This window comes from Hetaerina americana, unplaced genomic scaffold, assembly GCF_022747635.1.
Source record: "Hetaerina americana unplaced genomic scaffold, ioHetAmer1.1.p SCAF_10, whole genome shotgun sequence".
In the NCBI taxonomy this organism is placed as follows: domain Eukaryota; kingdom Metazoa; phylum Arthropoda; class Insecta; order Odonata; family Calopterygidae; genus Hetaerina; species Hetaerina americana.
In genome coordinates this window covers 58,225,750-58,248,067 of record NW_027286070.1, presented here as the reverse complement: position 1 = coordinate 58,248,067, position 22,318 = coordinate 58,225,750, and the positions used below count along the sequence as shown (strand labels likewise).

Genomic DNA, 22,318 nt, shown 5'->3' with positions numbered 1-22,318 from the left:
TGGCGGCGGGGTAACGTCTTCGCCTACCAACCCAAAGGTCGCGGGTTCGATTCCCGCCTAGGTGGATGTCCATTCATCTAGGGCTTGGTTGTATGTGATTGTCTTCAATATAAGTCTCTTCCTCGCCCAAATTAGTCTCAACCTCGCCCAAAGAAGTCAATAAATTAATAATTAATAACTTCGTGAGAATCCCATATACTTGCAGCATATTCTAAATAAGGCATAACCAGCACCAGATAACATTTATGTTTAAACTTTTCATCACATTTACCAAGTTCTCTTCTCATAAATCCTATTTTTTTGTTAGCTTTTCCATATATTCCCCGTACGTGTTTCGCCCAAAAGAGATCGAGAGTGAGGGTCACGCTGTAAAGTATTTAATTGAGTCTACGCATTTCATTTCAGTGTTCCCAATGTAGCGGACGTTCGGGTGGGAATTGCTATTTTTCCAAAAATTGATGACCACGCACTTTTTGAAGTTCAATTCTAATTTCCTAGTGTCACACCAGCGTTGTATAGCATTAAGGTCATCTGACAAAGCTGCTGTATCCTCAGCATCAAGGATATCACGATAAACCACTGCATCATCGGTAAATGAACGTATCTTACCAGTGACTACGTAGGCAATGTTGTTAAAGTAAATTAGGAATAAAAGAGGTCCGATAACACTTTTCTGGGGAACACCTGAAGTAAATTCTTCTGCATTTGAGCTAACTCCATCTATCACTATTTTTTGTACCCGACCATTCAAAAAGTTTTTAATCCAAACCTAGATATTTTTATCTATGCCATATACTTATAGCTTTACTAGGAGGTACTTTGTCGACGGCTTTCTTAAAATCTAAATAGCGTCCACTGGAACATCTCTCTCCCGGAATTAGATTATCAAGAACAAACATTTGTGTATCGCAGGATCTACCTTTTCGGAAACCACGCTGATTTTTAATTAATAACTCCTGATTATCAAGGTGTCTCACGATCGAACTAGCAAATATATTTTCCATAACGTTGCACAAAATGGAATTGGGGAAATCAGTCCATAATTGCTCGGATCCTCCTTTTCTCCGTTTTTAAATATTGGCGTATGTTAGCCGTTTTCTAATCTCTGGGAACCTTGTGATCTACCAGCGACTTCTTAAATATTATTTCTAGATACGGCGCAATTTCCGATGATAGATGCATAAATTACGTTATATATACAACGTCGGAAAAGGAGTAATTAAAAAACTTTTTTTGAATTTTTTGCTCATTCTCTTTTCGATAATCATTACAGAGGATTTACAGCAAACCCAATGGCTTTAGAGCACCTGCTGGCGCTAGTCTTTGCATCATGAAGGGAATCGGCGATGTTTTTTGAGGATTTCATTGATGATTAAATAGCTATTTTGTATAGAATCAATCCGGAATTGCCTTTACTTTTGTGAGTGGAAATGCTACCTTAAAAATATAAAAAAATCTTTAGAATATTTCAAGCACTTTTCACCTCCATGCACCCAAAGAAAGCTTTCATGACGTTCTTGATTTTCGTGTAGCCTAAGACGTTATGTTAGCAACCATTTTTGAATAAAAGGAAAACTTTGAGCCCACATAGAGAAAAGAATTGCTTTTTCAAACCTTTAAGTCATTATTTACGCCAAAGAAATGATCATGGATTTACTACAAAGGCGACCATATCGAAATATCAAAATAAGGGGTGAAGAAGAATATCAGATTAGTTTCAAATTAGAGTGTTATTTTGCAACAAAGACACACGAGTAAGCGAGCTTAAATTTTGGAATAAAGCATACCACGTGCATGAATCTTTCGGAGAAATACAAGTAGAAGACTTTAAATCCAAGAGCACTGATTTCGACTCCATAAATTACTCCACAAAGGTTACGTTTTTTATCATTAAGAAAGCATTCCACCTATTTGAAATTGAAAAGGGCAAGTCTGATTGGGGTGTCAGTTGGTCGTGCTAAGAGAAATAAGGATATGATAATTACGGTATGGCATTCGTCTTAAAAGGAAAACCAAAACATTTGATAACCAAGGGGTATTTGGTTCAAATTTCAAAAGCTTTTCTGAAATTATATTTTCTATGAACAATACAATTAGGATATTAGGTCTCACATGATTTAAATTTTAAATTTTTTTAATTTGAATTCAAAAAAATGATTTTTTCATGGTTTTCTTTCAGCGTGCAATAATCAAATCCATTAGCCCTTTATAAGCCAAAATCCAGAGGTTAGAACCATAATTTTTCAAATAGATCTATCTAGTATAAATACAATTATTGAACTTCTTGGAGACAGTTGTGGACTGCTTTCTCATTCATCGGCAATTCAGATGATAAAGGTCCCGAGATATTAAAAGTAATGCGAATTTATAGGCTTCTGCCGAATTTTCTAATGGTAGTATTCGCACGCATAATTTGAATGAAAGTATTGTATTTCAAGAAATTTCAAATAGATGCGCTATATATTTTTACTATGCCGGTGATACTGAAAAATTTCCCTTTAGTAAAATGTCCATTCATTATTTATTTACAGCAGGGTTTCGTTAACTTTTAATTATTACTAAAAAATCGAGAGAGAAACAATTTTTATTCGTTATTCTTAACTTTTTATTTAAATCTATTGTTAACCTTCACGGGCTCTCTTCCTCTCCGCTGTATATTACTCCATTACTAACGCTCCCGTAATCCCCGCTATCCTTCCATCTCACCTCGTATAAACCTAACATATCTTTATTTCCTCTTTTCATCTCTCACTTAATATTCTCTAATTTTCCTGTCCTCAGCATTGTCCTAACATTCCAAGTTCCTATTATTACTAAATTGGTCTTCTTCTCCTGCGTCTTCTGTCCTGCTGCTGTCGGTTTTCCCTTGCAAGGGTTTCGTGGGATGACGACCGCGGAGGCCTTGCCTCCCCCGCTGCCGGGCACGACACGCGGCCGATTTCGCCTAGCCCCGTAGTTGCCAGGACTCATATTCTGTATAGTGTGAATCATTATATTCTTGCGAATGACTATTTAGGTGGTTTCCCGTTGCCTTCCTCAACAGTGTTTTTAGCGTCACACTATCACTCAATGACCCCCTGGGGTTGGACGCCTTTGTAGCCGCCTCACGGAGGAACAGACGCTGCATGGACTATCTTTCGTCTGGCTCCTAACCTTCGAGCTATCTGGCATGGGTGACCCTACCAGGAGCAATTATCATTGCTCCCGCCGGCACAGCTCTAGGGGTCATCGGAACGCACAAGCCCGGTCGTTAATATCGCTTTCAAATGTATTTGCATATATATTTTGTGAGAAAAAGCACCAACAGTTCTGGAAACGGAATCAGTTACTCATGATTCACTATGAGAGGGAGAAATACACGTTGTATAAATCAGAGGCTAGAGAGAAAAGTAAAAATAATACCTCTGACGTGGTGCGGCACAAAGAGGAAAGCACCAAATCCAAATGCGGGGATGCACACCATGTAGAAAAAAAATTTAATGGCAATTCGATGAATTTATCAGCATCGTTGTTTGTTTTAACGTGATGGATTTTAATAAATGTAGCAATAAGCAAATAATGGTAATGGAATAAAGTCACTCTTAGAGACAACTGCCCCTTGCCCTGAACTTTAATGTCAATTATATACTAACTATTCCATGGTTACGTGTTATAAAACATCTTTTATGACTCCGATTTTCTGTATAGATTTACTACTACAATAACATGATATATCTGTCGAATTATGATTCATGAGATTCTTTGGTTGCTTTCATAGATCATCATCATAGAGCCGGAGAGCCGGATCATGAGTTGATGCAACTCTCCGGCTCAGCAGATGAATAGAGGTGTGTAATACGTGCAATGATAAGGGATTTTTAATTAATTTTAAATATTTGTGTTAGGCTTACTTAAGGCAGGTATATACTACCCGCGGGGAATGGTTGATGGGATATCTATGGTCTTTAAGAGTGAAGTAAGTCCCAGGAAGTTTATTATTTTTTTAACCATATCTCTGAAACAACTGAAATACATGAGCACTATTACTAGCTCATTTTCTTATCTTGTTTTCTTTTTTATTGCCTCCGTGTTGCCTACCCTTTGAATTAATTTACTTTTCATAAACTCCTCTTCAAATTTACTCTCTTTGGTATATTGAGCAGTTCTATATTATCGTATTATATATTTTATTATGTATGTGTATCAGAATAATATTTTAAGATAATATTGATTTTCATATATTGCTGGCTATTAAATGAGTAACAAAATATTAATATTTCATCTAGTTAGACAGTCTTTTTTACACAAATGTTGAAATTAAAATATACTATGAGAGTGGACATTCTACATTTAAAAAACGTATCAAGGAAATTTTTGGGAACAGAAAATGTTATGAGTCCACTAGATATAGAAATAGGCTATAGAGGGAACGTATGGGGTCCCAAACTCTTTAAAATCTCATTAGGGTGTAGCTTTTTCTATTTAAAAAAATTAAAAAGCTACATCGTCGAGACTATGTCTAAAGTTATGAAATATTTCCACTGGATGGTGCGTCATTCTCATGAAATTGGCACATGTTACCTGCCAAATAAGCAAATGTAGTCAATGAATAAACATTCGCGGACAATGATAGACAGTACTCGGAAGCTAAATCGTTTTTTACCTTGAAGTAAATAGCTTAAAATAACGACTAAATCCTGTGACAGAACCCTGAATCGGTGAACGGCTTCTGCCGACTTTTAGGCTATCATTAAGGCTGAGGCAGCAGTGCACATGAGTGAAAGCGAAGTTGAAAGTGACCAAATTGGCAACAAAGCGGGGCAATACAATAACAAACCCTTCTTCAATTCCGCATACTTTCTACCTCCCTTTACCCCATCCATGATGCCCAAGTTAAGTTAAATTGTCCGAAGAATGTGATATTGGAAGAACTTCATGATTAGTCACATTTGATTTTAAATTGGGATTGTACGTTTTAGAATTATACCTTGGAAGACTAATCAAATGCCGATGATAAGCTCTCTATGCGTACCTGGATGCGTGGATTAACATTGATAAGACATTTTGAAACGATTTTTACAGTGCATGATATATATACATGCATCGGATTTTAACGAAGAGGTAGTGAAACATGTCTACCGAAGGAAAAGTGTAACTGACATAGAACCTCACAGGAGAGAAAAATTAAATAATCCTACGACATGAGATCACCGTTGTCGGTTACAGAGACAGTTGATAAAATTGATCATGCAAGCGAAATGAAAACGAGATAGACTGCTTGAATTCTGTACCCAATATGGTTTTGAATATGGAAATATGTTTACTTGAAACCATCGCTTTAAATACATAAAGTAACACATATATGAATATATATCCCGGAAGTGGTAAAGTTGAAGACGGCAGAACACACACTGATATTTCAGCGTACACTAATCGTGAATAATAAATTTATCATGTCATGAAAATTCATCTTTGATATTTATGCAAATGAAAAAGTACCAATAACTTTTGAAATAACTTCACTGACCTTACTTTAAGAAGTGGTCAAGCATAAGAGACATTTTCAGAATAATTAGTTTACGAAGTATGAAGCGAGTTGACATTGAAATATTGATTATGGGGAATGAGCATAAGGCGAAACAATTACCGAACGAATATCAAGTCGGCCGAGAGAAAATCAGAGACACGAGAGATGTTATTTTAGCTTTCAGAATTATTTTAAAGGAAATAATGGAAAAAGATAAGTTACCTTTAACGACAGGCAACGCTTTTGAGCGAGAATACAATAATATCGACTGAAATATCGATTCCACCTCTCAGAAAAATTGATTTGAATACAACAACCTAAATGTGATTCATTGGATCTACGAGTTGTGATTGGATTGGATCTCGTATCAATTTCAGTTGGCTGTAATTAATGAGTTACCAGTATTGAAGCAGCAATGACAGAATAGAAGTAAGGCAAGGATGTGTTTTGTCACCAATGATCTTCAAAATTAAATTAGAGAGAAATTTGATGAAATAAATGTAAATTATATATTATTACCAGGGATCCCTCTAAATGCTACGCTTTTGGCAGAGAGAATTCGCTGATGTTATTCTGCGGGCACAAAATATTGAAAAGACGTAGTTAAAAGATTGGCTATAATGAAACCAAAGCAATGGCATAGGGATATGAAGAATCGATCAGCGTGAGACGTAAAATCTAGTACAAATTGAAGACTTTTACAACGTGGTCCGCAAGATGCACAAAGAATGATGAAGCAAGAATACCATTGTGAGCAGAATAGCCCAACTAAAGAATGCGTTACCACCGAGGAAAAGTGTACCATAGGATGCATAGAATTATGGAGACCAAAAGTTGAAACACATGTCTGATTAATCTTATCATACAAGGCTGTATCTAGTGGTGTCGCCAGAATAATTTTGAAGATGACATTTTTGATCGAATTATCAATAAATAAGCCCAACGGAGAAAAAAAGACGTTTTTAACAAGCGCTACGAAAAAATCTACATAAAAGACGAGAGAAACTTTCAGGGAACACCATTTAAGGCGTAACGTGCTACCTCGTAGCTCTTGAAAATAACCATTGATAATAAAGAGGAAGACCGGAAAGGTATTAACACATATGATGACAGATGGACATATGAGAGTCCATGAAGGAATGAAGATGTGGATGGAGAAGATAACTGAGAGCTGCAGAAAACCTATACTCGCATTATTTACTTACGATGGCGATAAATTTCTCCCCAAAGATTAAAAAATCTGCTAGTTAAAATGAATCTTTGCCACGCATATAATCGGATCACGGTCGTAGCCACAAAAACATTACGCAATAGCAGAGAAATGTGAGGACACTCGGGAAAGAAGATGAGAGGGAAGAAAAGTCTACGGGGTTGATGGGAGCGGGAGGGTGATTAGGCTGAGCGATCTTCCTTCCCACAGGGGGTGGGCGAAATGGTGGGGAGGCGAGTGCAGGGGTGAGGGAGGACCTTGACGAAGGGCAAGTTGTGGTGGGTCGCGGCGGTGTGGTATTTCCCTCCGAGACGCAGGCGCCATACACCCCATGAGGCCAGGTTTTGCGCTGGGGGAGGCGGCGAGGGATGAAAATGGAGAGGGGCTAAGCAGAAGAGGGGCGTGGGTAAAGTTCTGAGTGGGAAGCGGGGGTTTGGATGCCGGCTTTCACAAGGGGTAGGGTAGGAAGCTATCCTAACACCCCGCCTAAACCTATCTCCCGACTTACTGAACACACTCCACTACTACACACACAAACAAACACACAGCCTTCGCTCGCCACACCCCGTCCTAGGTGCCGAAGGGAGAGATCTTGGAGAGAGGTAGGGAGGAGCACGTTAAGGGGTGTTTGTGAGGGTGGGGATCAGATGTGGGTGTGAGGGCAGAGGCGGGTAAATGAGGGGGAGAGGCTCGCGTTAAAGCTCCTCAGCCTTGTTGGTTTCTTAAGGCGCACCGACGTCTTTTGAGGCTCTCCGTGACAGTTTGGACTGCCGGACGTCAGAATTCAGCTAGATTTGAAATGCGAAATATATTGAGTATAGAATGAACGGCATATAAAATCCTTATTCATTTACATGTAAACGCAACAATTCAATAAATTGTCATTATATTAGCAATACAATGTTCTAATTTCTTTTTACCGCAAACTTTCAAACATTATTATTCCATCAAATAAATCTGAGTTCATGTGTAAGTATTTATCGCTCTAATTACTTTTCGATGTAAGTGAGCAAACACTATTTGTTTCATGCACATGCTTTTTATGCCATTAACCTGATTTCCCTCTAGGATCTCTTGCATTGAACGGACCGCAAATGTGATTGTGGCACGGGAAGTAGGGAGGAAGGCATAATTGGGGAAGTGCATACTTAAGGGGAAGGGATATAGGACATGAGCAGAGGTATTGCACCCGGGAAAATAGGCGTGCCCCTTTCCGCGATTGGTACGGCCAAGGGTCACCGGCACGGAGGACAGGCCTCGAACCCCGACCCCTGAGAGAGGAAACGGCTGGGAGGGGGTGGAGGAGGCGAGGAGGTTTTGGTGGATGAGAAGGGGAAATGTTAGAACGTGGGAGAGAGAGGGGTGGGAAGGGGAGGGACGGAGGGAGAGAGAGAGAGAGAGAGAGGGAGCCGAGCTTTGGGGCGATCAATATTGTGGCGGGAACGAGGGAGACAGAGAAAGACATGAAGAGAGGGAGAGGGAGGAGATAGGGAGGGAGGGGTTGGAGTGGTGATTGAGGGAGAGAGAGAGAGAAGGATAGTGGAGGAGGGAGGAGGTGGAGAGGCAGAGTCTGGGCCGGCAGAGGAGAGTCGTGTGTTCGCTGGGAGGCCTAAAACACCGTCGTTTCGCGAACTTCTTGTCCCCCGCCACACTCCACGAGGGCCGAAGACGGCCGGACTCCTGCAGCACGAAGAAGAAGGGGTCTTAGGGAGACTACAAGACGTGCTAATTCCAAGTTTTTTCGTTTTTTCGCTGGCAGTGCCGACGTCGGTGGGGGGAGAGGTTTACTGTTCGCGCACTAAATTTTTTGCGCCGCCTGTCCATCCAAAAGGCACTTGGATCGCGCGCATACAGCACACTTCTTTTCATTCAACCAGAACATTCTCTCCCACGTTCCCCTTTTTAAGGGGGAGAGGGGTATCGAGTGGGAGGTAGACGTACAGTGAGACGAACGGGGATAGACCGAACCACTATCCAGAACATTCTTCTTGGGGAAAGAGCACACGGAATCCCGTACCATTTTCATAAACACCGCGCGGAAAAGTAGGCTGTGTCTGCGTGCCTGTGTGTGTGTGTGTGTGTGTGTGTGTGTGTGTCTGTGGGCTAGGGGGGGGACGAGGAGGAGGAGAGAGAGCGAGAGAGACGACAACAGGCTGTAACACGTCCCCCCTGCGATAAGGAGTCGATTCGAGGCGAGAGGGAGTCGTGTGGATCGAGGCGGCCTGCGAAGACATTCCTCCATGATCTCTCCCTCATTCTCGTCTTATGCACACTTAAAAAATACTCAGGCGTTGCAGAGGAGAAATACGACGGGAATAGCCACCCTCATCTTTTTATAACCTACTGGAGGGGGAGGAGGACTCCGAGCGGCGGCGGCGGCGGGTCAATTTTTAGGATCCGATTCTTCTGGAAGAACACTCGCGGCCCTTCGGTTGGTACCCTCGCCGGCACGAGGAGATCAACACCAACACCAACCGTCTCCCTCTCGAACCACCAAGGGGTTCTTCGCCATTTAGGGACGCCAGCAGACACGACGGGAATAGGCTTTGACATACGAGAAGGTAGCGAGAGAGAGAGAGGGGGGAGGTGAGATCATTAAGAGGGTGCGGGGGGGGGGGCAGCATATCACGGAGAAGAGGGGACTGGAGGAAGATTCAGTATACTGCAAGAACGATTTTGGGGAACGGGCTGGGCGACGTTAGGAGAGGAGCGTGGACGAGGGGATTAAGTTCTCTTCTCACACCTTATTTCACCCCCGACGAGAACCCATTACCGCCAAGACGGTTCTCTTTCCGCATAAGGCAGTGGTTGCCCTCCCCGCCCTCATGGCAAAATCCCTCCGCCTTCCAGGAAACCTCTTCTCCAGGATGGCCGAGGGAGGGAGTCCGGGGGACGCGGGAGGGGGCGGCGGAGGAGGCACCTCCTCGGACACGGCGGCGATGACCGGCGAGGGCGACGGAGGACGAGGTCGGGGGATCCCGGTGAACACGAGGCGGTTGAAGATGTGGATCGTCGAGAACGCCCTCTTCATCGTCACGCTGTCCGGAGTGTTCTTCGGGGTCATCTTCGGTGAGTGTGCGCCCATTTCATTCAGAAGCCCTTTAAAAACCCCCACCACCCACGAAAACCCCACCCTCTCCATTCACTGGTCCCCTCACATACAATATGACCCTCGAGGAATTTTAAAACATTGCTGATATAAAATGGCACCTGATTTTCCATTATTATCAACGTTACAAGCTCTGCAATAGATGTAATTAATGAAAAAAGGTTTTCTTCACGCATTAGTTCACATCCAATAATTTTTAAGTAGAAATCAGGGGCCAGCTTTTTACTAGAGTAAAATACACGCAAGTATTCACTTCTCATTGAGTCACTAAAACGTAAATCAAAAATTTCACGAGCCCACTACCCTCTTCCAATGATTTTTAATTTGCAATGCATGCTTGACATGAGGAATAAAACCCATCAGTGATGGAATATGAACCATATTGGAATTCCTGAGGGTTTTAGTAAGTAGATTATGTGAATATATCTTTAAGTATACAACATGGCATAGAAAACCTACCTATGTCTTCTTTTTGAAAGGAAATGCACACGTGCGCATGGCACATTTGCATAAAAAATTATATTTAATAATTCAAAAATCAATATTCCGTCTGGGTCTGCCTTAGTCACCCGTAATAGGAAAAATCCCCAGATTGAGTCAGTTTCTTTGAATTAGTCATGCTGTTACACTTATAAAAGCTCAAATCTGACGGGGTCAACCATGTACTAATCGATTGGATCTTAGGAGTAGTTTATTTTGCCTTTCAGGGCCTGCATTTGTATTTAACACGTTGTATTATAATCAAGATGGAACATAATTAAGGTTTTAAATGTCTTTCACCAACAAATCCTGGAAAAAACATCCATCAACTCCTCTAACACCTTGAGGTAAATGAGCTATAATGTCAATCACCTTTGTTAAGAGTTTTTCAGCACGGACCTCAGATAGGTATTTTCGTATGCACCAGCATAGGAGAGCAGAGTGTAGCATGAAAAAGGACCCATAATGCCCTTATTTCTGCCTTCCTCCGCTCAGGAACCGTGTGTAAGTGAATGAAGCCACCCTTTTTCTCTCATTCCTCAAATCAAATATGCCGAAGGGAGGGGAATTCTTAATACTTAAGGCAGCATAGACATTATCGCGTTGTAAAAACTAAGAATGAAGTCGAAGGAATGGGGTGGGAATTCTATGCACTGAGCCGTAGTGCTGCTTAGGAAGATAGTAGTAGCCCTCTACGGAAGATGTAGATGAAAATTGGGCCCCCGGAAGAAGCATAAGTGTGAGTCACTGACTCCTTCACGGGTCTGAACAAATGAAAAGCCTTTACGGAACGCGAAAGAAATGAAGACTTGTATAGCAAGATGGATTGGCTAGTAATACATGAACTACATGTACAATTCTGTTTCAAAATTGGGAACTGTATGCATATGTGAACCAATTTTAGGAGTACAATAGGGAGAATCAATCTGTAACGCTTAGAAATTTCATTCAATTTTGCGAAGGGACGCAAGGACAAAATTATTAAGTGGTCTCGAATATTATTTCCTATTAGAGTCTGTACTTAAGTATTCAAGAAAGATCTATAAAAAATATTCAAAGCTATCAAAAATTTAGCAATGTAAAACATATTATTGGCATCTAAGAGTCAGATAAATTTACTTGTGACACATTAATTTGTATAGGCATTAAGAAATGCATCTGTAAATTCATCTCTCCTGTATTATTGATCGATTTTAAGTATTATAGTGACCGCATTAAGGAATCACTCCTGTAGGTAAAAGTTAATGTTTGCTTGTATATAATACTACTTCTCGGTAAACTTCAATCTTAATGCGCTATCGATTGTAACCTCTAGCTTAAACTAAATTTGGCAGTGTTCATGCCCCGTCTAAATTCTCCTTAACTAATTAGAAGGAGATGAATGACCAGACGCAAAAGAAGAACGCTAATGAAATAATCAACGAATTTATTCGATCATTGGGGTAATATTTAGATCAACTAATTACATGAGAAACTCTTGTACTTAAATCTCTCCAACTGGTTTTTGCATTATCATCACATTATTTGTCCAATCCATCCATTAAATTGCACATATATTTACTTCGCATATGGAAGGGAAATACATCAATATTTTTGCAATATATTTTAACCAATTCTTTTCCGAAAGTATTATATTGCTTTGTCTTCATTAGACATAAGTCTTATTTCAGAGTGAGGAGCAGAAAGATAATGAAAATCGTTTCTGTGACGATGGTTAAGTAAGGATAAAAACGAAATTCATGTATACCCTCTCTCAGATGAATGAAAACTAGCTCTAAGTTGAGCCAATGGAAGAGTTGGCTTACCCACATTCTAAATAAGCCGAAATTTCTTTTCCCGCAGTGTATTTTTTTTCTGCCCCCAAATAAATGTTTAACAGCGGCATGACCTTCCCGCCCCCGGAGTGGCAGAGTTCCTGAATGGAATAATTAAGTCCTCCTCCGCGCGAAAATCACTCCTGACTTCTCGGAATCGGCAGGGGTCTTAACGAATGCCCTTATTCAACGGAAAAAAACATGTTCTCCACTTTGATGTTTTGCATTTCCCTTCCTATCGGTCTCTCGTTCCCTTTTGCCCACCCTTAACCTTGCCTATTCCCTCCCCCGCCATCTCCACATTCCCGGGCAACCCTCAACGCCTCGGAAGAATATCCTTCCCGACGATCTCCTTCATCCTGCCTTCCATCAAATCTCACTTGCTCGCCAAACCGTGATTCCCTCCTCCTCTTCGCCCCTCTTTACCTCCACGCGCTTCATGATACCCTTGAAGCCTCAACCCCTTTCACCCCACCGTCGCATGGTGACGGAATTTCCTCCCTCGTACCTCATTTCTTTCTTTGACTCACCCTCCCTCATTCCCCTCTCCCTCCCTCTTCTTTTCCCTTACCCTCGGTCAAGTTCACCCCGACTCATCATCTCAATCCAACCAAACCCTCCCCGTATCCTTATCTCGCCTCAACCCGCTCATTTCATCCATCCTCGTTACACCCAGAATAACTAATTCAAAGCGTGTCGCTGCGCAAAAAATATGAAGTTTCCTCCCTTCCAACTCCATCCTAGTTATTTCTCTTCTTCTACCTCACACCCAAGAGCGGCATCATGGTACGAAGAGGAATAATTTTGGCTAAAATTATGGCACAGAATATGGCAACACGGTACGAACGCGGTCTACTATTTCATAGCCATTTATTTTCCCCTTCGAACTGCGGCAATGAAGATTTTGTCTTTTAAGAAAACACTTTCGTTCTGTTTCAAAATTCTTAAAATGTGAAGTCCTTTCGCTGGAATGCATTATCCCTTCTTTAGGATCTATCAGCTTGGTGACAAACAGGGTTAAGTACGATTCTTCTTGGTTAAGAACAATTTATATGATTCTTTAACCTTTCGAAATGAGGTCTTTCGAAGAAAATGCAATATTCATTTGCAAGGTTCGCATTTATTTTTATACGAATTTCAAAATTCCTCTTGATTTTGGTTGTGTTGAGATATTTTGTACGAAAACATGGAAGTATTGATTAGCGGTTAGAAATTACAGTATGGTAATTGATGGCGGTACGAATTACGATAAGTGTGATGTACCTTACCTTAATTCCCCCCAGTCTGCGTCTACACTGTACCATGACAGCAGCTGCATGAGCGCATGCCTTGCTTATTTCACTGTAAGCCAATATTGGTTTTTGCCTCATGAAGTATTAAAAGCATCTATGATTACAAAAGCACCCTCGATTATAATACGTGCGGGTACACCAGGCAGATAGACAAAAGGAGCTAATAGGTTCTATGTAAAATGGATGAAAAACAAACTACTAAAAACAATACAAAGTACCCAATGAGAACTAGTCATTCACCACGCTCTTTGATGTGCGATTATCAGAATGTGTCTGCCAATACCAAGCTATCTCAATTTTGCTCTGTAAATCAGTTTCGGTCCAGTTCGGCTACTTTGAGATGTTGATCTATCCGTGCATTTGCATTTTTTCGTTATTTTTCCATTTAAAAAATTTCAATGCGCCCTTTTCGAAAAAATAAATTTGAAAACCCGCTGCTCCGATTCTCCGCGCCGTCGAGTGGTGGAGTAATCTATCTGGCTTATCACGACAGTTGTCTTGACTACTCTATGGCTGCTTCCGCACTGCAGGACCCAATGCAAGCTGTCGATTGAAAATCGTCCTCTACTCTAGACGATGTACATAATTCTTAACAGTATTAAAAATATTTTAAAATATTCGTTGCGATAACGCTACATCATGTCCTTAAGGTTAATTATTTCACAATTTCTAATCATCGCATGAAGGTAGAAGCTAACTTCCAATGTTTAAAGCCACAGACAACTTCCCATGAGTGATTTGATGCCAGTGAACACCCTAACATATTAACTGCTTTTTCTTCACTTCAATTATTTCTCTTCCGACTTGTGTAACGTGTGGAAGCACCTATTTTGCAACACGCCATCCATTACATGGGGCACTCAACTGTGGACACCGTGGGTGCATTTCGTCGCGAGCGGGTCAAGGCCGACGCCGAATTCTTCACCCCATTTGTCACTCCATTTGTCACCCCTGACTACACACTAAACCTAATGGTCCACCTAAACTAATGGGTGCCAATATTCTCTGCAATCTCACAGTTCCCATAATGACCTCTATTACTATGATACACACTGTTAAAGTCATTGAATAAGTAGCCTTTAATACTAGAGACGTTGGGAAATGAGGACATGGGACCCGACAGTATGGGCCCCTTCCGACCCCGTTTGGTTCAAACTCAGCACTTAGGTGAGTCATTCGCCATTCCATCTTGAGCTACGACGAAGAATACCTGGCACGCTAGGCTGTGTGCCTCCTTCTGCCTCACTTCGTAATGGTTTTTACATCTATGCTCCTGCCAAAGAAAAGTTTCTTATTCCGTTGGCATAAAGATTCGACTGACATGTGGACCTCAAAAGCTTCTAGAAACTTGAGCGGTACTTTGATATTCGCAAGTAGGCACCAAAATTACGACGAACGCACAAATTTCCTTAAAACCTTCCAACTTAGCCCAAGTAGAAATGGTCAAAGTGGAAGGCTGTCGTAAATCTACGAGGGTTATAATTAAGCCATTAAGTCTCAATAACTATCAATGAACAAAAGCAATATGGAGGATCGGGATGGTGCAGTTGCTAACGTAACTTCCCACTCGGAGGGCCCATGTTCTAATCCTAGAGACAGTAGATATTTTTCAGTTGTATCCTGATCCCCGGTTCAAAGACTATGGAGAGCACTTTGAGTGAGTACGTCGTCCGTCGGTTGGGACAATTAGCTGTGGACCCCTTGGCTCCTTTCGATAAAAGTAGTCTGATGCCGACGCCGGTTTTCCCTCCACCCTTCCTCCTTTCCCATCCATCCCTAATGGTGCAAATGACCTCAACTGTCAGTCGTCTCCCCTATATTTACCACTACTTCTAACAGAGCAATATTGACTCTTTATAATGATTGAGATCCTTCTTCTATGGTGCAGTTAAATGGATACGAATATCATATATTAACTAACAAGGATGAAGTTCACAGTCATGAAAACTTTGCTGTAATGAAAGACCGAAACATTAATTCACTAATATTCACCACTGAATTCTATCATTCCACTTCTTATTTATTTATTTGATTTTATTGGTACATGGGCACCTGGAAGCAAATTAAGAAATATTGTATGTTGTTTATGAACCTCACTGAAAATGCATGTACTTATTCGAAATGCAACTCTACTCGACACGGCACAAACCTAGAAAGATTTTTTTTCATCATAGTCTTTTGATCGCCACATCGTCTCCCGCCCGACTCATATTCTAGCTGTTGGCTTACTCTGCCGGTTCATGTTCTTTTGCTTAATTAATTCTCTCCCGCTCCACCATTAGCGCTTTGCTCGCAGCCCGCCAGTGCGTACGACATCTTCATTTCCGCTTCTTCCCCCACAAGCCCACGCCTTTCCACTCGATCCATTCAAACTTTAGTTTCGCCTTAATCATCCTTCCGCTCTCACTTCCTTCTCTTCCCTTGTCACTCCCCTTTTCATTATTTTTTCTGTTTTCTCGACCAACCATTGTTACAGCCTCCTCCTCAGTCTAGCCTTTCTTCCCTCTCTCTCTCTCTTTCATTATCTTCATTTTATACTTGCATATCGTTGTCATCTTCCCGCTCCCCATTGTAATTTTTAATTAATACAATTTTACGAGAGTGATATAATATTGGGAATAAAAGCAAAGGGATTCAGTTAGGGTAGACCAATGGCGGTTTAGGTTCAATGAGGTTGTCTTTTAGCAAATTATTTATGGTTGATGCCATATCAAATTAAAAATTTTCCAGATGCACATTATTCACAGATTCCCAGATCGCTCCGAGATATAATAATTCTGACCAGCTGCACATGAGTTAATGGTAACCGTTCTACATCTACATCAATGCCCTGCAAGCCACCAAAAAGGTGTGTGGCAGGGGGGCCGTTTTAGGCATTGCGGCTAGATATATGCCAAAATGATATATTCAGATTTCATCGAAACTTAAAGAGCACCACTTGTTTCTTATATATTATTAACATTAATTTTGGCTGATATTTCGATCTGATAGATCGCATGTATACGACCCACATTACCTGGATTTGATGCATCTTCATCAGGTTATGTATTTCTTATTACACCATCATTAGAATCATATAATAATATGTTTTAAATTACCGCGTAGTTCTTTACCTTTACTACCCACATCCGCACCTTGGCTATTTTTCTCGGATCGCTCTGGATAAATTATTATCCCTATTGATACGTGATGAACGTTCCGAAAGCCCCTCAACGGGCAGTTTATGTTGGGCGGTTCCCCACTTCTTCCCTCATGCTGCGTGTGGGCGAGTTGTTTTACTCATCTGCCAGTATTGCGATAGGTCAGTTCGGCGTGCACAAAAATCCTGCGTATGTGGGCCCTGATGTTCTCTCTTAAGAGCGTATCATTTCTCTCCGAACGACTTCCGAGGACGTCAACTCTAGAATTCTCAATTTGAGATGTAACAAATGGATGAAAAAAGTGCCCTTCTCTTTATACATCAATTGTTTTCTAAAAGCAATTGATTTTAACCAACTGTATTTCAGTATGAGAGTGAAAGATAATATTCAGAAGTTATTAGTTTATTTTCCAGAATGTATACGTATATATTTCACAGCATATTATTTTTATTTTTCACGAAACTCCCTTTATCGCGGATGCGGAATTGGTTTCAAGAAATCGCTGTACATCATGATTTCCTTGCCTTGGGCCTAAAATGCCGAATTTGGAGCGTGGGCTTAAACGATAAAGTGTCTTAAAATCGATAGGTAGTCCATATTTTATGGGATCAGTGGCTGAGGTATGCGCATGGCAAAAGCCGTAACCATTTGGGTGTTAAGATCGATTCCGCATGCATTTTAAACCTCTGCCAACCGATAATCCATTACGATTGCCTACCATAACCCTAGGACTTTAATGATTAGGCCATGTTAAAACGACCCGAATATAGAGCGATTCTTTTATGCGTGACCTTCCCTCCGGGGATCGAGCGAGCCTCATGAAAGAGGACTCAACCGCATATCGATTAGGTCGTCTCGACGTCGCTCTTTTTTCGTCAACCCGAAATACGTCACGATATCTACGACCAATCCCAATTCTTCGCCGTTATCACTGCCCTCATCTTCAGACACGGACCATTCGAAGAAGAGCGGGTAGACGACCTTTTGCATTATCTTACCTTTCGCATGTGCCACATGGGTTGTGGATTTGGAAAACTCAACATGATGGCTGAGATGCGGATCCGGAATAATCTCCTTAAACTCCAATATTCCCTTTCCAAAATTAAAATTCATTATGCTTACAGAGAGAATACATGGCAAATACTGGGACCTGCATGGATAGATGGATGTAGGGCGAAACATTTTAAATTAGGAAAGATGAAACTAAGATGGTGGTGTGTAACCGCAGCGAAAAAGATCATTTTTTATAATAATTGAGTAAAACGTGTGGAGTAATGATTTTATTACTGAGTATACAGGGCCACCAACCATGGGAGGAGGGAGAGGAGAACTGAATAGTTGAATTAATGAACGACTGTTATTAGGAAACACGACTGCTAAATGAAATTAGTACTACCCTAACCTAGGAAATGTTCAGAAAAACTATAAATGGCGTTAGCTTTTACATATCGTTGAGGTATAGTCGACAGCAGAAGCAGTGAAAAACCCTTTGCAGGGAAATAAATATTTCCCCTATAGAAATATCATGGGAGTATAAACTGAGAAAATGATAAAGAATTCCTTCAAAGAGACGAGTCGTAGAAAGAAGTAAGTCTATGGAAGTGACTGAAAAGAATAAGTAGCAGAAAATAATTTTGGTACTATCCAAGGACCAGTGATCAAATGGAGGTCGTAAAAGAAGGAACATGCGAAGAAAGTACTACAGAAGTAGACTTAGAATGAATTATAAGAAGTAAATGATTGTGGGCGTCATCGTAAAGAACTAGGAAGATATGGAGAAATCAACAATGAAGATTGTAGCTCGGAGAGCTTTTTCAAATGAATCCTTGGATAGTATTTGGAATGCTTCAAATGGCACGCAAATCAGCTGTCTCTCAGACTCAACATAGCTGGATGCAACGAGATGAATTTGGTCCTGGTAATGACCCACCGAAATAAAGTGAAATTAAAGGCTCACTCAACCTCTCTGGGGGCGTAACATTGAAATCTAACCACAGTCGCAGCAACACTGAAATATGAAATAAAAAATAATTGCTTACTTTCTCATTTTTTTCTTCATTCCGCTTCATCGCAAAAAGAAATGGATGGAGAAAAGAATATATCAAGTAAATGCCTCCTTTTAAAACTAATTCATACTCTCTGATCTGTTGCCCACTCTTTTTCCCTACTCTTTCTCCATAGTAGCATGTACAAATACAAGGTTTGTGTAAAAAGTATCAGAAAATGTTTCGGAAAAAGAGATTCACTTGAGATATTGTTGCAATGCCTCAAAATTCTTCAAATTACATCCCTTGATGCCGACACACTTTCCCAGCGCCTTTGCCACGACTGGAAGGTTCCCAGCTATACGGATTCCGGAAGATCATTAAGGGTACGTTTGTAAGATTCTTTGACAGCCTTTAGGGTCCAATGGTGGTGTTCTTTGAGGAAGGATTTCACTTTTGGGAATAAGTAATAGTCTGCTGGTGCCAAGTCGGGACTTAAGGGGGTTAAGGAGTCATCGCGATGTTGTTGCAGGTCTTCACATGCAGACATTCGACTCTGCTTTTGGTCGTCCGTCAGGATCCTCTCTTTTGCATCACCAAATTTTCAGTGATGATGGTGTGCACTGTCATCATATCAATGGCGCTAGAGTGTGCGATCACTCACACACTCAACCGACGGTCTGAATTCAGCCCTTCACGCAAACGTTGTGCGCTGTTGTCGGTTATTGACGACGACGGCCATCCAGTGCAGGGCTCGACCTCCACACTCTCACGGTAATTTTTAATAGGCTTTTGCCACTTAAAAACTGCAGTTTTTTGACAGTCATCTTTGAACACATGGTAAATTATGCCCAACGTCTCCGTACCGATTTCCCCAGTCCATTACAAAATTTGATGGCGTACCGCAGTTCAATTATTCGCTGTATTTCGCGATTGCATCGATTCAATCGACAGGGATTCACTAAAACACGATCTAGCCGGAACGAACACTCGCAGGCGATTGGCGCTTGGCGCGTGTTGAAGGTCAGACACCCCACAACCGAGCCTATCCTGTGCGAGCACACTGCGAGGTAAAAATCACGTCAGGAAAAAAATGTTCCCAATTCTTTTTACACAAACCTGGTATGTATGTATGATGTATGTATGTTTGTTTATATATATATATATATATATATATATATATATATATATATATATATAAAGAGAGATAAGTAAAATGATCGTGACTTAATAATCACGGTCGTTGGACGGTTTGGGGCCAAGAGCGAGCCCCCTCGTCAGAATTGAGAAAAATTGATTCCGACACCAGCTTCTCTCACGTTTTGTGGACAGCTGAAAGGTGGTTTTCGAGTTTTCCTCTCTTGCTAACTTCCATAGGTAAAAATACAAATGTATAGATATATTTCCGTGAATGTAAAATAACCAACTTATTTCCTGTATCGTAAATGCTAACACCTTAATTCTTCAATAAGGAATTTGGGCCAATGAATTCGGCGGAAAATAGCCTATCGATTGAAAACGTATCGCCCAATCACGGAAGAGAAACAAATAGAGCAAATATCGTTCGTGTCTTGAACCCGATTTTCCATTTGCAGTCAAGCAATCTGATGTAAATATACTGTGCTAAAATATTCAGTGATCCCTCAACTTCTCCTCACCCATTATTTACTCAATCCAAAACATATGCGTTTTAAATGGTGATTAATAAATCAGTATTCACAAGAAGTCGAGTTGTTCTTCAATAAATAGGCTATTAAAGTCAGAATGTTAGGGATTGTTCCCTACAATACAGAATTATTCAATGAAAGCAATCAGCCAGTTTTCAATTATATTCACATATTTAACTTTTAAGTTTCTGACATACACGAGTATATATCGTATACATACTTATGTAATTATATATGATGTAGAAGCACTCACGAGAGCAATGTAGCATTTGGACAGCACAATAGAGCACAAAAATAAAATAGATAACACGTAAAAGGACATTCACGTTTCAAAAATTTTAACTTAGGAAAAATAATATCTTTGCTTTCTACAAAATAAACTTTATTCGTCGACTAGTTTCGTTACACTGTAACATCATAAGACTAGTCGAAATTAGTCGACGAATAAAGTTTATTTTGTAGAAAGCAAAGATATTATTTTTCCTAAGTTAAAAATGGAATTCTACAAAGTTAAGTCGATGGTTTCAGGCTTCACTTTGTGGAAATCCATTCTAATAAATCAAAAGAGAGATGGTACTTTTTTCCACACTTTATTTTACAAGTCGACCGGTTTCGTCGCATAGGCGACATCATCAGGCGACCTGATGTTGTCGCCTATGCGACGAAACCGGTCGACTTGTAAAATAAAGTGTGGAAAAAAGTACCATCTCTCTTTTGATTTATTAAAGTTAAGTCCTCAAACATTCAGTGCAAAAATTTTAAGTTTTCGGCCTTCTCTAAGGCCTTCTTCAGGTCAGACTAATATATATATATATATATATATATATATATATATATATATATATATATATATATATATACATATATATATATATAATTAATAATATAATTAATATAATGTTAATCCAGCGGTTAAGGTAGTTTTGGATGGGCACAACTGCTAAGTAATTATGTTGTCTCTCCCAATACAACACAACCCAACAGCCTACTCTACAACAAGCTCCTCTTCATCTCATTACAAAACTCTCAATTGCTTCGCCTTCAATGCTGGTTAAAAGAAATACAGTTGGGTGAGCGTAATCCTCTGAGCTAATGCATGTGTGGATTCGTACCCCCTGTACCACTTTTCACCAACATTTTTTCCAAGAAAAATTCCAAGAATATTTTGGTCGATTGTAGTTTATTAATTCTTTAGAGGGATTGAATCCAGATAGATCCTTGACCATTCGAGGACCATGGTATTTGTGATTCTTGAGCAATTTTGAACGGAGAACGGCAGCAGTTATCAAGCATCGCAATATTTTCTTCCGTGTGGCTGCCATTAGGGGAGAGTAGAAGAGATTAAAGCCATTAAATCTGTCGTTTTCCTCTTCTATCGGAGACTTTGGAGCAATGCCAGGAGGTACACGTTGATGTGTTTGTTCCCAGAAAGAGACGTAACACGAAACGATCACGAACTCTTCCTAGATAGCATGCATTGATCGTAAAATAAATAAAACAACTGACTTTTGCGTGACTTGCGAATCCGACTCTTCGTTTAAAAACGAATGCTTATTTTATTTTTGATTTATATCCATGGAATATAAATTTCCTAAAAAACTATTTTTCTTCCATTTTGAAGTGACCGTCTCATAAAAATCGCCCAACCTTCGAGTTCACCACTGCGATAAGTTAGGAAAATACCAAGAATTCAATTCATCTAAATCACCAATATACCTGTATCGTAAATATTTTCTTGCAATAAAGACTTCTCGAACTACGGAATACTAGGTAAACTACAGACATGACGTTAGAAGAACAGAAGCTCCACGTCGCTGTGCATGAGTGTCTTATTGGACGAGGTCTAAATTTGGAGTAAGTCAATAATGACAGAAAACATTAGGTATAAAAACGTTTTTGGGAGAACTGTCAAAACAGTTGATAAAATCGGCTACATCAACGTAGATTGGCGTACGCCTTCAGTAAAAAATTAATTTAATTTTCGTATCGTCTACTGATGATGGCATAGTTACGACTGCTTTGAACCTAAACATTGATGTCATAATATAGCACTTACTCTTTTAATATCTCCTGTTTAACTGCCCTTGAAAAATTATGCAAACGTTCAACATTTTC

General features: G+C 40.3%; 1 protein-coding gene across 1 annotated transcript in view; it reads left to right on the top strand.

Annotated features, from left to right (window-relative positions):
• Eaat2 (Excitatory amino acid transporter 2) overlaps positions 1-22,318 on the top strand; it is a 214,731-nt gene that overhangs the window by 104,732 nt on the left and 87,681 nt on the right. The window contains 1 exon segment of the mRNA XM_071598719.1: positions 9,567-9,785. Within this exon segment, the coding sequence (XP_071454820.1) occupies positions 9,584-9,785 (202 nt within the window). The 5' untranslated portion in view covers positions 9,567-9,583.